Here is a 14,678-nt window from a genome sequence, read left to right as displayed (position 1 = left end):
CCAATTGCACACGGGGAAAGGGGGGGTCTCGAGTGTGTTCCTCATACTTGCCTGAAGCGTTACCTCACTCGACTAAAGAGATTGCCGCGGGCTCGTTTCCCGGACGTGCGTGGGCCGCGATGAGCTCCTTCCGACGCCCCGCTTCCGGGATCGGCGCAGCTGAGCAAGGGCTCGGGCAGATCCCGTCACCCAGCTCCAGGGTTCCTAGAGCCGCTGCGTTCCACCTCGGAAGCCCCAACGGGCGGGTGAGGGAGGACATGAACGCCACGCCCACTATGCCTGCAGGCCCACGGGTGGGAAAGTGTGTGTTGTGTCTAGGGTTGCTCCCCGAGGGCTCTGAACGGACAGTCTTCCTGAAAGTCACAGCATGGATAGGGCTCCAGCCTGCGGTGGCTTCTCCGAGACGGCGTTCTGGGTACCCGGATGGGGAGGTGTGTAGCCAGCTCAAATCCAGGCGTATCAACAGCCGCGAGACCCAGCGGCGTGGCCTAACGTAGTCTGTATGTCGAGAGGGCCGCACTGGGGCGGGTCCCACGGTGGGGGGTGGGTACCAATTTGGGGGGAGGGACCCAGCGTCCAGGACTTGAGGTCCAGGTGGTTGGTGACTGGACATCAGGGTCGCTCTTGACCCTTCAGCTCCCGTTTAGGTTTGGAGCAGGGAGATCGAAACTGGAAGTAGTAGACCATGGTTTGAAGTCTGATTCGTCGGGAGACTTTGTCCAGGTGCAACTCTGTGAGCCTCAGTTGCTCCTTTAAAAGTCATGATAGTGTCCCGCGAAGTGTGGCCTGCTAATGCTACCCCTTTGCCCTCGAATCTATTAACTAAATCACTGTTAACTAAACTACTATTAAACATACAGTTTCCCGGGATCCGTCCCAGACTGGAGGGTCTGTATTTGTTAACAAGCTATTCGGGTGATCCCCATAAGCGTCTTTGAAAACCTGAGGATTATTAGAAGGTATCTGAAGGCTCCTCCCCAGAGATGATTACGCTTTGTATAGAGGGGTGTATGTAGGCTTGCCTGGGTCCAGGTGACCAATATATCACTCCAGTCATTATACCATCCCGCCCCCAACTTCTCTTAAGATGCTCCATTTCTGTCCCGGAGTGGGTGTCGTTTATTAAGAGCCCTTATACCAGAGCTAATCTAAGCTGGAAGCTGAGATCCATGGGGACAGAAGCATCTTGCTCTAGGTCACAAAGCTAGTGGTGGGTCGAGCCAGAGTTCGACGCAGGCTCAAAGACTTCCAGTCTAGTGTTCTCCCCAAACCTGCGTCCACCTGCATTTGGGGAGCGGGAGTCTATCCTGGAGGAGGTGGAGCTAGGGCTAGCAGGAGGCCGGAGTTCTGGCGCTTACGAAGGGCCTGGCCCCACATCATCCCCGGCGGGACTCCGGCATATGCCGTGAGGAGTGGGGGGTGGTCTCCAAGAACAGCCACCGGGCTCCGGCTCCTGTTGGGGGCAGAGCCAGATCCGAGCGGCAGGCAAGCGGGCCAATGCAGGGCGGTCTCTGGGCCTGACAGCCAATCCGGGGCCGGGGGCGCGGAGCGGCCAGGGAGGAGAGGAGCAGGAGCTTGGAAGACCCGCGAGGCTGCTGGCCTCGACCCCACCCCCACGGTGAGTCCCAGCCCTGCCAGTCCCGGGCCAGGCTGGCAGAGCAGGCGCTCTCGGCTTGCGGGCGGTGCGACGTCGCGGGCCCAGCCCAGGGAGGTCCACCCAGGGAGGGCGGACCTTGTGTCGGATCTGTCGCCTCCCACCCTGGGCCTGGGGAGTTCCCCCCATCCCGCCCTGGCATCCTGCGGGTCGCCACCACTCCTAGCGTCTTCGGCTGAGCTCGGCGCCCCAGAGAGGATTAAGTAAGTGCTGAGGTCACCACTTCTGTGCAAGAATGGAGGAATCAGAGTCGCGGAGGTGGGGATGGGGATTGGGGCAGGGAGGACTGATGAACCTGGTGGAGAATGGTTTGCCAGTTCTTGGGTTCTTGGAGGTCGTGGTTCCCACCCCTTTCTCCCTGGTTTCCTTCACTTGTCCTTTGGACTGTGAGGCAGTCCCCAGCAGTGATGAGCCCTTTCTCTCGTTTGAAGGGAGGAGTAAACAGAGCCCCAGAGCAAATGCTAAGGGTCTAGCCCAAGGTCACATCTGGGGTCAGTGACAGAGCCAAGAAAGAACCTGGGTTTCTTGACGTGCCCAGTGTAGCTGGAGGAAAAGGACAGAGAGGGACAACGAGCCTCTGCCATCACGTATCCCTGTGCCAGCCTTGCTCCTTCCTAAGAGGCCATCGTGGTTGTGTGCACACCTCACACACCCATGCACCTATACAGGGAGGCACCCCACGTATACCCATGAGCTGGCGCACCGAGATGTTCATGCAGCCACGAGCTGTGCATCCCTCCTCTCCCTAGGCCTGCCCTTCTGCAGTTTGGCTGGGACCTCTTCCCCGTTGCTTGCCTAGGGCCCTTTGGCCTGGGAAGGCCTAAGTCACACCCTGGACTGGGTGCATCTCCCACCCTCTGCTCCCAAGGGAGGAGGGAAGGGGAAGAGAAGGCATTTCAGAGTGGAAGTTCCATCTTTCCCTCTGAAGATATGCTCCCCTTGATTTTCTCCTAGTCCTTGACAGCCCCTAGCTCTAGGGGGTTCAGTTACCCCAAGAGCCTACAGAGAAGCCCTGCCAGAGGACCTGACCTTAGCCTCTCTCTCCTTCCTGTCTTCTGGTCTCACCACACCTGTCCCTGCCCCAACTCCAAGTACAGGCTGGACCACACAGCAGGCTGGGTTCAAGGGCTTCTGTGGCTCCCCTTTTGCAACTGGGTTGCCCAGGGGTAGAAGATCTAACATTTATTGGCTGCTTACTGTGGTCGAAGTTTGTGCTGAGCCAAGTCTTTTCTAGGGGCTGGTTCATTCTGACATTTCAGTGACTCTCTTACCTTTTCTGTGTGGGAGATGCTCTTAATATCTCCACCTTAGACTCAGGAAAACTGAGACACTGAGGGGTGGGAGTGACTTCTCTAGGGTCAGTTAAGTGGCTGAACTGGAGTTCAAAGACAGGCGTGTCTGACTCTTGGGCAAGTGTTTCCCACTAGGAAAGGAAAAAGCTGCAGAATTTTTTTCTCCAGACAGGAGGTGAGGGATGTGGGGTGCAGAGAGTGAGAGATGGGAACATGGGGAGTGGGGAGTGACTTTTTCTTTCAAACCTCTCCACTACCTTTCACATCTTCCAAGTGTGATCACTATGATCCTCTTACCCACAAAGAGGGGGCAGGGCTTCATTTCAGGTTCCTAGATCCACAGGGGACCCATGGATATAGAAAACACATGTCCTGATGTCCCCTGAATTTGCCCTTGCCCTCAAACTTCTGTTTCTCCTGTGTCTTAAGAACTTAGGGGACTTCACCTCACCACGGAGTCCCATCCTCAGCCTCATGTTTTTTATTCTTTTCTTTCCAGCACCCAGGGAGGCAGGGAGCTCCCTTTATCCAATGACGTGACCACCTACATGGGTAGTGGGGGCCACAGGCTGGGACACTCCTGATGTCAGAAGTGAGTGGGCAGGTTGACCGACCATAGGCTGTCTCTCAGCCAGGCCCTCTCAGTGTCAGCATGGACTCCAGGATCCCGTCTGCTAGGGGCTGGTTCAGCAGCCGCCCACCCACCTCTGAGCCTGACCTGGAGCCTGCCACAGATGGGCCAGCTTCTGAGACCACCACCCTCAGCCCAGAAGCCACCAGCTTTAATGACACCAGAATCCCTGATGTGACTGGTGGCACAGCCGGCGTGGGCACAATGCTTCTATCTTTTGGGATCATCACAGTGATTGGCCTGGCTGTGGCCATGGTGAGAGCTGGGGCAGGCTGGTTCTGGCCCAGATGGCCTTCAGTTGGCAGAGGGTGGTCAGTGTTTAGATTTTAGAGAGTCTAATCAGAACATAGTTGTCTGTTAGTGATAGTCCAATCTTCCCCTTCTGTGGGGATTTGCTTATTGGAGTCCAGAGACCAGAGAGGCTGCCTCCAATTGGAAGAACTGGAGAAGGTTCTGAGGGATATATATGGTGTTCTGAGCTGGGTCATGAAGGAGGGTGTTCCAGGTGGAGGCAGGGTCCTGATGGGCAAAAGTTTGGATGTAGGCAGAAGGTTCTGTGAGCAGCAAGCCAGACAGTGAGGCAAGTGAGTGTGGGGGTGGAATAAAAGTAGAGGCCAGAGGGCGATTGGGATAGATTGTGGTCTGTGGAGTCCAGATGGGAAGCTCCAGGCATGGCAGGCTGCTGGCAGTGTTCATTCATTCATTTACTTGGCAATTATTTACTAAGCACTTGCCCTGGGTGAAACCTCCGGGACCCCAGGGACTAGGGGGGCAAGGTCCTGCTCTGTGGTTCTTACAAGGAGTGGGAGATAGATAAAACCAGGGATGCCAAGGAAAGCCCATAGGGACTGGGTTGGGGAATTGCGGGGGGGTGCTTCCTAGGCTGAGTGGTCTGGGACAGCTGAGGGGACAACATTAAAGCTAATTTTTCACAGTGGAGGCCTGGCCCCAGTGTCATGAGAAGGACAGAGTTGGGCAGACTAGGACAGAGGTGAGCTGGGGTGAGGTCTGTGGATGTCCCTGAGAGTGGATGTGATGCTCCCAGATCTGGAATCTGCCTCTGAAGATATGGGCTCTTCCCTTAAGATGATACCTGGACATTCAGAATGTCACTGAGGGACCAGTGGAGATTGTGTAGGCTGAGACCAGGGAGGGTGGAAGTGCACCTGCGGTGCACTTGCATTCTGCCCGCTGCCCCTCACAGGCTCTGACGGCTGGCCTTAGGCTCAGGGGCATGTTTCTCTGATAAACAGGGCAATGGATGGTCCATCCATGGCCTGGCTGGAGCTGCTGATAAACCAGGGTCACCATATGGTGATCCCTGCAGGCTCCGGATCGCTGCCAGGGAATAACTGCTGGCCAGCAGGCAGAGCCGGGATGCAACACACGGAGTGAAGTGGGGGACTGGGTAGTCTCCTGGGGCAGGGACAAGGCACAGCACCAGTGTTTGGCACCCATGTGGTGGTTAAGCAGGCAGAGATACCCTAACCTCAGAAGCAAAGAAGGGTCTCAAATCTGCCCTTGTCACTCTTGGCCAAAGATTTTGTCCCAGGAACTTGGGAAGACTTCCTTACTCTTCATCCTGGAGGAACATTCGGAGGGCCACAATGGATGGCCTTATCACCAAAATCAGAGCAGCAGGGAGATTATGGGGCAAAGGCAGTGGAGGGTAGGCAACAGCCTTTGGGCACTGTAGGACAGGTCCAGAGACGTTCCTTGAGTACTACTTCCTCTCCCCTCATGCCAATCCTGAGCCACGAGGAGGAGTCACTCAAGGAGCCAGGAGGAGGAGTAAATCAGTGCCAAGCTTTATGCCTCACACATAGGTGGAACAGTCAGGGAGGGCTTCCTGGAGGAGGTGGGGCTGCAGCTGGACAGTGAGGGGTGGGGAAGATTTGAAAAGGAAGGCATGTGGGGTGGATGTTAGTAGTTGGGGCAGAGGGAGCAGCAAAGCTAAGGTGTGTAGACTGGATAAATGTTCTGGCCTCTCTTGAAGGTCCTTCTGCATCACTGGGCTGCAAGGCAGGGAGGAAAGGTTGGGGCACGGCTGAGAAGGGAGGGAGTACAGGGTGCTGGGCCTGCAGCCGCTGGTTCAGGGCAGGCAGGGGCTGGGCCAGAAACCTGGAGCTCCTGTTGCATCCCACCCGCAGGAGAGCAAGAGGCACGCCCACATGTGATGTCCTGGAGCGGGTGGGGAAACAGGAGGCACCTCGGTTTCTTTTACCTTTGGGGTCCCTCAGGTGTGAGCGGCAGGAGGAGCTGTGGGCCAGCCAGGAAACAAACCAGATTCAAGCTGTGAATGGGCCACAGAGTGGGGGTTTGGGACAGAGTCTAGGGACATAGCTTTTCCCCAGGCAGAGGTGGTCATGCTACTGGTAGTCAAAAACCACCAGTTTAGGGATGAGCATGGTGGCAGAGGTCCCTGGAGTCCCTGCTCATGTGGTCACCGTGATTAACCCCCTGCCTCCCTCCCCTTAGTGCTTTGTACCAGGATTTCCTGCTCCAGCCTGGAGCTCTTGGATCTTGGATGTTTTCTCAGGCTGCCTAGGCCTTATCTTCAAGTCTATACAATGGGGGCTTAGGACTTAGGGGCCTTTCTAGGTTCCTCCAGCATCAGGATTCTGAAGTTTGGTCTGGGCTGGTGTCCTGCCTCCTCGGCCCCTGTCCACTGAGGGCCATCAGACTCCCATGAAAATCCCAGGAACTGGGCCCACAGCCTTGCCTTGCAGAGCCTGGCCACTGCCTGGCCCCTGTTCTTTTTGGCCATACATGAGAAAGAAATTTGGGCCTGGGGACAGTTGAGAAGAGGGGGTGTGCTGAAGTCTCCCCTTACCCCAACTTCATCCCCGAGGAGTCCGAGGCACGCAGTGAGTGGCTGGAGCTGCAGTCAGTATTAGTGAGCCAGGCCTAACTGTGTGCTCTTCCCAGGCTGGAACGCTGCCCACATCTGAGTCCAGGCACTGTTGGCATCTAATAAACATCAAATGGAAGTGTGGATGTGGGGTTTATGTGTCTCTGGGATGGGGTCCCTGAGGACATGGGGACCTAGAGATGTCCCATTCATCAGCCTTAGCATGTCCCCAGTCCCGAGGGACTGCTGGGTTAACCAGGGCCTCCTTTCCTGGCCATTTGATGCTGCCTCTTCTCTTGCAGGTTTTGTACATCAGGAAGAAGAAGAGGTAACTCCCCAGGTGCCATCCAAGACTCCAATCCATGGGCAATGCTGGGCTGGACTCCAGGGGACGCGGGTGGGAAAGGAGAGTCCTCCCATCATGAGGGCCCCTCTGTTGTCAGGGAGTCAGTGCCCCTTCTGCCCACTTGGGGTTGGGAGTGATCTCTTTCCCTCGGGGAGGGCTGAGCCACCCTTGACCTGCTGCCCTGACTCCCCTTTCCCCACCCAAGCCCCTCAGGAGCTGTGGACCCCACAAGGCCGTGGCCTAGGCATCCCCACGGCCCCTACAAATGATAACTCTGTGGCCCATGGCCCCACCTGGTTCCGGGAGTGGGTAAATATCCCTCCCAGGCCACCCATCTGAGGGGTAGAACCAGTTCGATAGGGGCAAAAATGTCTTTCATTCAATCCCAAGGGAAATCTTCGGGTCCTAAATGTAGTGGTGTCAGCTGGTCAGCAGGCAGGGGCTGGGGGGCTGGGGGGAGGGGAAGGGCCTGCCCTGCCCCCAGCAGCCTCTGCCCCCACCCCTAGGCTGGAGAAGCTACGACACCAGCTCATGCCCATGTACAATTTCGACCCCACGGAGGAGCAAGATGAACTGGAGCAAGAGCTGCTGGAGCACGGGCGGGACGCTGCCTCCGTGCAGGCCGCTGCAGCTGTGCAGGTCGTGCAGGGCAAGGTGGGCACTGAGCAGGCTCCCCAACCCAGCCCGCAGGCTGTTCATGGCTCTTCTGCCCCCACCCTCCCTCCTTTCTCATGCAGTTTTCTAGCACCTGCCATGTTGTCAGGTGGCAGCTGTTGGGTATAGGGATTTAGCCAGGCTTGTTTAGAAACTGGTAGAATTGCTTTATGGCCACGACAGGCTGACTGCATAAGGCCAGACTGGGGCAGTTCTGGGATCCAGCGTGGCTCTGCCACTGATAGCCTAGTGATCTTCGAAGCCCCATTGGCTTCTTTGAGCCTCATTTTCTCATTTACAAATGAAAATCCTGATTCTTGCCCCTGGTACGCCCCCTCAAACTAGGGGGAAAGCAGGAGAGGACTGATGGGAGAGACTGTTGGGGGGCTTAGACCCTGGGTTCCTCTGCTTCCTGAGATCCCAGTCCTGAGTGTGTTGTGATTGGGGTCAGACTCTGGGGCAGTGGCACCTCTGAGTAGACTGGTGGGTTCCTAGTAACTGGCAGACCCCCGTCAGGTGGAGCCCCCAGACAGATTCACCTCCCACGTCCAAAGGGTCAGGTACCTGTGCTGTTATCTTGCCAGAGTCACTGAGCTGCCTGGCCACTTGCCACCAGTCCCTGAAGTCCCCAGGGGCCAGAGCACCATGAGGAGGCTTGGTCTCCCCCGACCCATGATGCCCTTTGCATCCTTCCTTGCCTTGACCCCACAGAGGCAGAATTGGGCTGGGAGTCCGGAGATCCCTTGGTTTTTCTACCAGTCCTGTGTCATCCAGATTAGGATACATTCCCTGCTTGGGATGGTCAGGAAATTGGGCTGAGAACCTTGGTCCACCCAGAACGTGGGCCTACTGACCATTTGACAGCTGTCTCCTGTGCACTTCCCTTGTGCCAGCCCCTGTGCTGGGGCTTTGGGGCTTGAGGTACAGAGGTGAGCCCCTCCATGGCCCTGGGCCCACAGGGTAAGTGCTGCAGCAGGCTGAGGCTGCTGCACAGGCTGGGGATGGCTGTCGGGGAGGAGTTACCTGAGCCAGATCCAATTTCATAGCTGAGCTTGTGAGAGGATGTTCCAGGCAAAAGGCATAGATTTCCAAGCGCTGGTCCATCCACCAGAAGGTGGAGGTGCCTGGGCCAGAGAGTGCATGGCCTTGGTCAAGGTCCCTGATGTCCCTGACTATCTCTCTGCAGACCACTCTCCCTTCTCAGGGCCTGATGCAGAGGCCCAGCCGGCTGGTGTTCACCGACGTAGCCAACGCCATCCATGCGTGAGTGGCCTGGACCTCTGATGAAGACACCTGCCACAGTGCCCACAGAGCTGCCTACTCCGAGATCATTAAGGCCTACTCTCAGGACCTGCCCTGCCAAGGCCACAGCTGTTTTGAGGCCCCACCTGCTAACTTTCCATGCTCCAAGAGAGGCCCCTGGCCAGGCTGGGCCTATGGCCACTGATGTCCTCTGATCTGAGGGGCCTGGCATGGAGAGCATCCCTCATGTCAGGGAGGTGAAGAGCCATTGCTGGCTGCCTTGTTCCCTTTCCAGACCCCTCACATCAGAGTCTGTTCCTCTAATGTGGAGGAAATGGAGGAGACATGGGTTGGGAATGGAAGGGAAAGAGAGTCGGGGGTTTCCCTTCTGTCAAGGCAAGACCCATCTTTGCAATCTGGAGCCTCCTCTTGGGTGGGGAGAGGCAACCAGCCAGGTCTTGGGGACGGTGTGGTGGCACCCTGGGAGAGGCTTAGGGATAGAGCTGAATGCCCAGCGGGCAAGGATGCCAGGAGGAGGGCTGCTCCTATGCAGGGTCCATCCATGTTACAGAGGGGCCATGAGGTCTTCCAGACACCCTTCCCTGGCAGCCAGCTACTGGCTGGGCCCAAGCTAGGATGGGAGCTGAGGGGGAGGGAGGTTGGGGAGCAGGTGTGGAGGGATGCCATGCCAGACCTGCTGGGAGGCTTCATAGATGTGTGCAGATGTGCCCACATGTGGATTTGCACCTGTCCCAGCACAGGGGCCAGGATGGAGACCTCTGCATAGCTCCACACTCCAAGCTGACCCCCACACCATGGTGTATAGAAGAGCACTAAGTAGGCCACCTTGTCTGCCTTCAGTGTTCAGGGACAGAAGGGAGAGGAAAGCAAAGGCGAGGGTCCACTGCCCACTGCGTCTCCTCACTGGGCTCTAAATGCCAGGTAACCTGCTTCTGAAATGGTTCCCTGTCTTGGTTATGTTGGTGATCTGGGGTTGAGGGGAGAGGCTATTGGTCTAAGGGCAGTGGCCGCAGGCTGCGGGCTAGCAGGGGGAATTCTGACTGCCTGAAACCTGGTGGGGATACAGACCTAGGAGACCTAGTCTGTCTTTTGAGCGCACAGCCCACCTACCCATTGTCCGCCCACCCCAGGCCCCTCAGGAATTCTACCATTCTGAGGCATCTGGACAAGGTACTAGGCCAAGCCAGACCCCAGGCACTGAGCACTTTTTCTCCGCTGGGCACGCATGCGCATGTGAGCATGCACAGCCGCACGCCCTCCAGGCCCAGCCTCGCCGCCCTCACTGTCCTCTGCTGGTTGGAGGGGACACGAGGGTGGCATGTACAAAACTTCTGTTGGGCAAATACCACGTGTCAGGATGTGAGGTCCGAGGAGGCCTGCGTGGGGAAGGTTCTGGATTGATTCCTCCTCTAGATGCTATAAATACGTTAGCACTTGAGCCAACTGGAGGGCTGCGGGTAATTTAGGATGCACAGAAGCTGTAATTTAACTCACAGCATCTCCATGTAAGAGCATTAAAGATGTAATTAAGATGTTTACACAAAAAGAGTGTGAGCTTGTGACACTCCGGGTGTGAAACCCCAGGAGGGGCAGGATGGGTGAGGGGCTGTGGGGGACCTAGGTGTGGCCGCTTGGATTCCAGCTATGAGGTGGCAGCCGAGTTGGCTTTCTTGTTCATTTGGGTGAAACGCCTCTGGTCCAGAGTTCAAGGCTGCTCTGGGGCCTCGTGCCTCAACTGTGGAATGGAGTCACATGCCTGCCATCCGCTTGGGTGGAGAGGCCGAGTGGACAGGACCTGTGGGACCAGAGGTGGGAGGGGGCTGGAGCCCCAAGGTGCAGGGGAGGTATGGTGCCTCAGGACCCATATGAGCTGGGTCTGAAACAATAGGGGAAAAATGGTCTTTCCCAGAGTACAAGGGTGCAGGGGGTGGGTGGGGTGTGAAGCCACCTGCAGGGTTCAAAAGGGTCTGGGGGAGAATGACACCAGGGTGACCAACTGTCCTAGTTTTCTCAGGGCCACACAATTTTAGCATTGAAAATCCCACAAACCAGGACCCTAAGTGACATGCAGACCCTCCGCTAGAGAGCTGAGCCTTCAGGCTAGTGTAAGTGAAAACAAGGAAGAGGTGAGCTCCCAGGGCTGGGCTGGAGGTGGGGGCTTCAGAACAGGGCCTTGGGTAAAGGGCGAGGGCGCCAAGCACCCCATGGGCCTCCCACACTGGGGTCAGACAGCTGGGTCTTTCCGTGACCAACCCCAGCCTTGGGGAGGGGTCCCCTTTCCTCAGCGCACTGGCAGGACTCCTGAGGGCAAGAGGAGAAGGGATGTATAGGCTTTGCACCCGCATCCTGTTGGAGAGCCCCTCAGCCAAAGAACGTGGAGCTGCAGAAGACGTGATGTCTGGGAGACCCTAAAAACGGTCTACAGAGTAAGGCTGGCACTGAGAACAGGGCCTGGGGCGGGGGCTCCAGGAGGACCCCTGTCCCCATTCTCTCCCACTGCCTGCCCCAGACCCCTTTCCTTTTCCTTGGCTAGGTGATGGACAAATGGTGGCTTTCTGTGGGTGACGGGAGCTGCCACCTCATCCCTTGTCCCCTCGCAGTCACCTCTTCCCTTCCACCCGCCTTCTGTTTTCTAGCTCTTTCCCAGTCCTGGAGGAAACCCAGACTTCCCGAAGGTTCCCAATTCTTCCACAGAGTATGAGATCAATAAACATCGGGGTAAGAGTTTCCAGGCGACATGTCCTCCCTGTGACCATGGGCCTGGTGGGTTGACCAGAACTCTCCTCACTGCCCTCAGCCAGGCAGAAGGGGTGAGATGGTGTTGCCTGCCTGCAGTTGCTGCTCCTGACTGTTACAAGAGGGCCCTTGGGAGCTGCCCCCCAGCCCCACACATCAGTACATGAAACCCCACCTCATGAGTAGCGACCAGGGCTTCAGGCAGAAGCCGCAGCGGTTTGCAGGGTGGTATCAGGGTGGACGTGGATGGGTGCCTTTGGAGGAGGCCATCTTGTTTAATCAAGTGAGGTGTCACCTTCAAGCCAAAGTGAATACAATAATCCCATTGCCTGACTGCAGGCAGATGCCAGGGACGCCTTCAGAATGTAAAGGAAAGTTCTTGTGGAGGTGAGCCCAGAAACTCCTGTGGAGTAGTCTGACCTTGCAATGGATTCTTTCCAGAAACATCACCGAGCCTCACTGGGGGCCCAGCACCAGCCCGGTCTCTGCGTCGCCATTTGAGATGGGAAGAGACAGTTGTCAAATAGGAAGAAGGGATGAGTGTGTGTGTGTGTTATGTGTGTACACACAGTCTGTACGTCCATATATTTGTATCTACATCTCTATGAAAAAGAAGGCAGGGAGAGGATCTGAGTGTGCCTGGGGGTGTTCAGATGCTGAGAGCAGACATCTCCACCCTATCCTGTCCAGCTGTCCCTGTAGCAGGCCTTAGCATGAGGACAGCAATACTGCCTGCCCCTACCAGGGTGGCTCAAGGTGCTCTAAGCCCCCAACTCCCTTTAACCTGACAGGAGGTCGGGCATGTCCTGAGACCCCGTATGCATAGGCATCTCAGGGGAAAGGGCCACAGATTCAGTCCAGCCTTCCTAGGCCAGGACTAGGACCTGGTCACCTCTGAGGCTCCATGGCAGCCTGGATTTCAGCCCCATATCCTCCAGGTGTGCCTGTGTGGGATGGTGTGGGAGGCCATGGCCTTGTCTGCACTGCTCTGTTCTCCTGATACATGGCCACTGGATGCTGGCACCTCCCACCTGGATCTGCCAACACCCCACAGATCACTCTCAAGGGGCACCCAGTTTCCCCAGTTCTCACATCACTGGTCCAGCTCCTGCCTTCCTGGATGGCAGCATGGATGGATATGCCCACCTGCTGGGGGCTTCCCCAGTGTTTCCAGTGACAGCCAGGCTGAGGCCCATCCAGTGCCCTCAGCTCCTCCTACCTGGCTGCCTCTGGGGTCTAGCCTGGGAGAATGTAGAGAGGGGACAATAGTAGATGTCCCAGCCCTTGTGGCTGACAGGCCTCCTGTCCTCTGGTCAAACAGGAGAAGAGGGGGTGTTTATTCCTGCCATTCCCGCCTGCCCAGCCCTAGTGTACTTCTGTTGGAGGCGTGGAGGCCTGGGTTTGGGGGGGGGTAGTCAGGTATACTTCCTGCGGTGCAGCAAGAGATAAAGGGGCACGGGTAATAACAATGCCAATACTAATAACATAATAATAATAATTATGCATGGTTTATTGAGCTCCTGCCACGTGCCAGATACAGTGGACCATCTCATGGAGAGAGGGCCAGGTCAGTCGATTGACGTGAACCCGACACAATCTCACTTAATTGCCAGTGCCCTTCTTGCAGGGTATCCGGTCACCCATCGTACAGAGGAAGAGATCCAGCACCCAGGGACTGGCTCTTCCTCTACACCGTTCGAGAAGGAATCTCAGACAATCCTAGAAATAGAAAGGTGCTGGGGCCTGATGGGGTACCCAGCAGGCTCTGCCCACTTGACTTTCCAGTCAGCCTTCCAGCCTCGGATGCCCTCCTGTGCTGCCACCTGCTGGCTTGTATAGGCACTGCAGATGCCTTCCTGCCCCATCCTCAGCCCAGTCGCCTGTCTGGTGGCCCTGAATTCTCCTCTGGCCCCATCCTCGGATCCCCCCTGCACTCAACCTCTCCCCCATGTGGTGTGGAGAGCAGCCCTCACACTGCAGGTCCTGACTTGGGGACTTATCTGGCTGGGCCAGGACTAGGCTGAGGTGAATGGGAGCCTAGGGTTTAAAATGTCAGAAGCCCTCACTCAGGTGCTGGTACTACACTTGCACCAACCTGAACATGAATGCCTCCTCAAATCTGTGCCCTGGGCGCCTCACTCACCTCATCCTAGCCCCAGCCCTGCTACTTAGGTCCAGGAGGCAGATATAGAACCACTGCCCCACCCCTGCTCCCATGCCAGCAGGCTGGAAGCCCCAGAAAGCCAAGTAATGGGAGTGTGGGCCCCTCCCTGGCAGAGATCGCCAAGACGCTCTTCACCCCGAGGAGGCTGAGAACAGATTATGAGCGACTTAAGGGACTTAGCAGCAGCTCAATAACAGGTCAATAAGGTGACACTCTGAAGCCCCTAATGGAGGAGGACAGAATTCCTGCCATAAATCCCTGCAGGTGGGTCAGCCCCAGAGTCTGTGTGTGAACCTGCCAGGACACTGGCAGGCAGAAGCAAAGCCCGTTTAACTCCTCCCAGGAACCCCATAGCCTGGGTACCACTTGTGCCCTCATATTATACGTGGGGGAACTGGGCACAAAGCACTAGGGTTACTTAGCATGCAGCAGGGCCTGGATTTGACCCCAGCTGAGCTAACCCCAGAGCTCACATCCAAGACTCCCAAAGAAGGAATGTTCTCTGAAGACAGAGCTGTCCCTTCCCTCACCACTCACTCATTCTCTTCAGTCCTTCCGAACTCCTCCAAACCAGGCCCCAGCTGGACTCTGGGGCTGAGGGGCACCCACAGGGGGCTGGCCTCGGAAGAGTCCCACCCAGCACGAGAGTCAAACAACAATGCTGTCAGCAACAATTCACCCCTCACTAGGAGGTGACAAGAGGCACAGGCAAGGTGACAGGGGAATTCAGAGGAAGAAACACCCCTTCTGAGTAGGGATAAGGCAAGGCTTTCATGGTGCTGGGCCTTGTGCTGGGTTTGGACACAAGTTGAGGGGGGACGTTTCAGGCTGGGCAGGGACAAGGTTTAGGGGATGATGGACTTCCTCACAGCCATGACACAAGTAATGGAGATCTCACCAGATGACCCCTACAAACATGGGGCGCCTACATTGCGCTGGGCCAACCCTATGTGCCATAAGCATTGTCTCTTACTGAGTACCCTTGTCTTCCACACTGGTGCTGGTGGGGAAGTGGGTCTATCAGACAGCTCTGCGAGGATCACCAGGCCAAGGGTGCTGCTGAATGACTCCTCCAGAAAGACCACAC

The 14,678-nt window shown here is 56.7% G+C and overlaps 2 protein-coding genes across 20 annotated transcripts in view; one reads left to right on the top strand and one right to left on the bottom strand.

Moving 5' to 3' along the window:
- The window catches only part of HEMK1 (HemK methyltransferase 1, mitochondrial release factors N(5)-glutamine), a 32,945-nt gene extending 32,689 nt beyond the window's left edge, over positions 1-256 (bottom strand). For 4 of the 10 annotated variants that reach the window (XM_072941340.1, XM_072941339.1, XM_006196353.4 and 1 more), the window contains exon 1: positions 52-174. The gene's annotated coding sequence lies outside the window, so the exon portion shown is untranslated. Of the gene's footprint in view, positions 1-51 lie in introns of all 10 variants that reach the window. The other 6 variants (XM_072941335.1, XM_072941338.1, XM_072941336.1 and 3 more) reach the window with 4 other exon arrangements.
- On the top strand, positions 193-10,231 carry C17H3orf18 (chromosome 17 C3orf18 homolog). Of its 10 annotated transcripts, none has more exons than XM_031686501.2 (5): positions 193-431; positions 3,578-3,832; positions 6,731-6,756; positions 7,281-7,428; positions 8,615-10,231. In XM_031686501.2, exons 1-5 carry the CDS (start codon positions 258-260, stop codon positions 8,693-8,695), a joined length of 684 nt encoding a protein of 227 aa, XP_031542361.1. In that variant the 5' UTR covers positions 193-257; the 3' UTR covers positions 8,696-10,231. The 10 variants fall into 10 exon arrangements, with proteins under 10 accessions (XP_031542361.1, XP_015091029.1, XP_072797446.1 ...); XM_015235543.3 differs by having other exon boundaries at positions 238-431; positions 3,582-3,832; XM_072941345.1 differs by having other exon boundaries at positions 300-500.
- The last annotated feature ends 4,447 nt before the right edge of the window (positions 10,232-14,678 follow it).

This window comes from Vicugna pacos, chromosome 17, assembly GCF_048564905.1.
Source record: "Vicugna pacos chromosome 17, VicPac4, whole genome shotgun sequence".
Taxonomy (NCBI): domain Eukaryota; kingdom Metazoa; phylum Chordata; class Mammalia; order Artiodactyla; family Camelidae; genus Vicugna; species Vicugna pacos.
The sequence above is the reverse complement of the archived record's forward strand: the minus strand, read 5'-3'. Positions and strand labels throughout refer to the sequence as shown.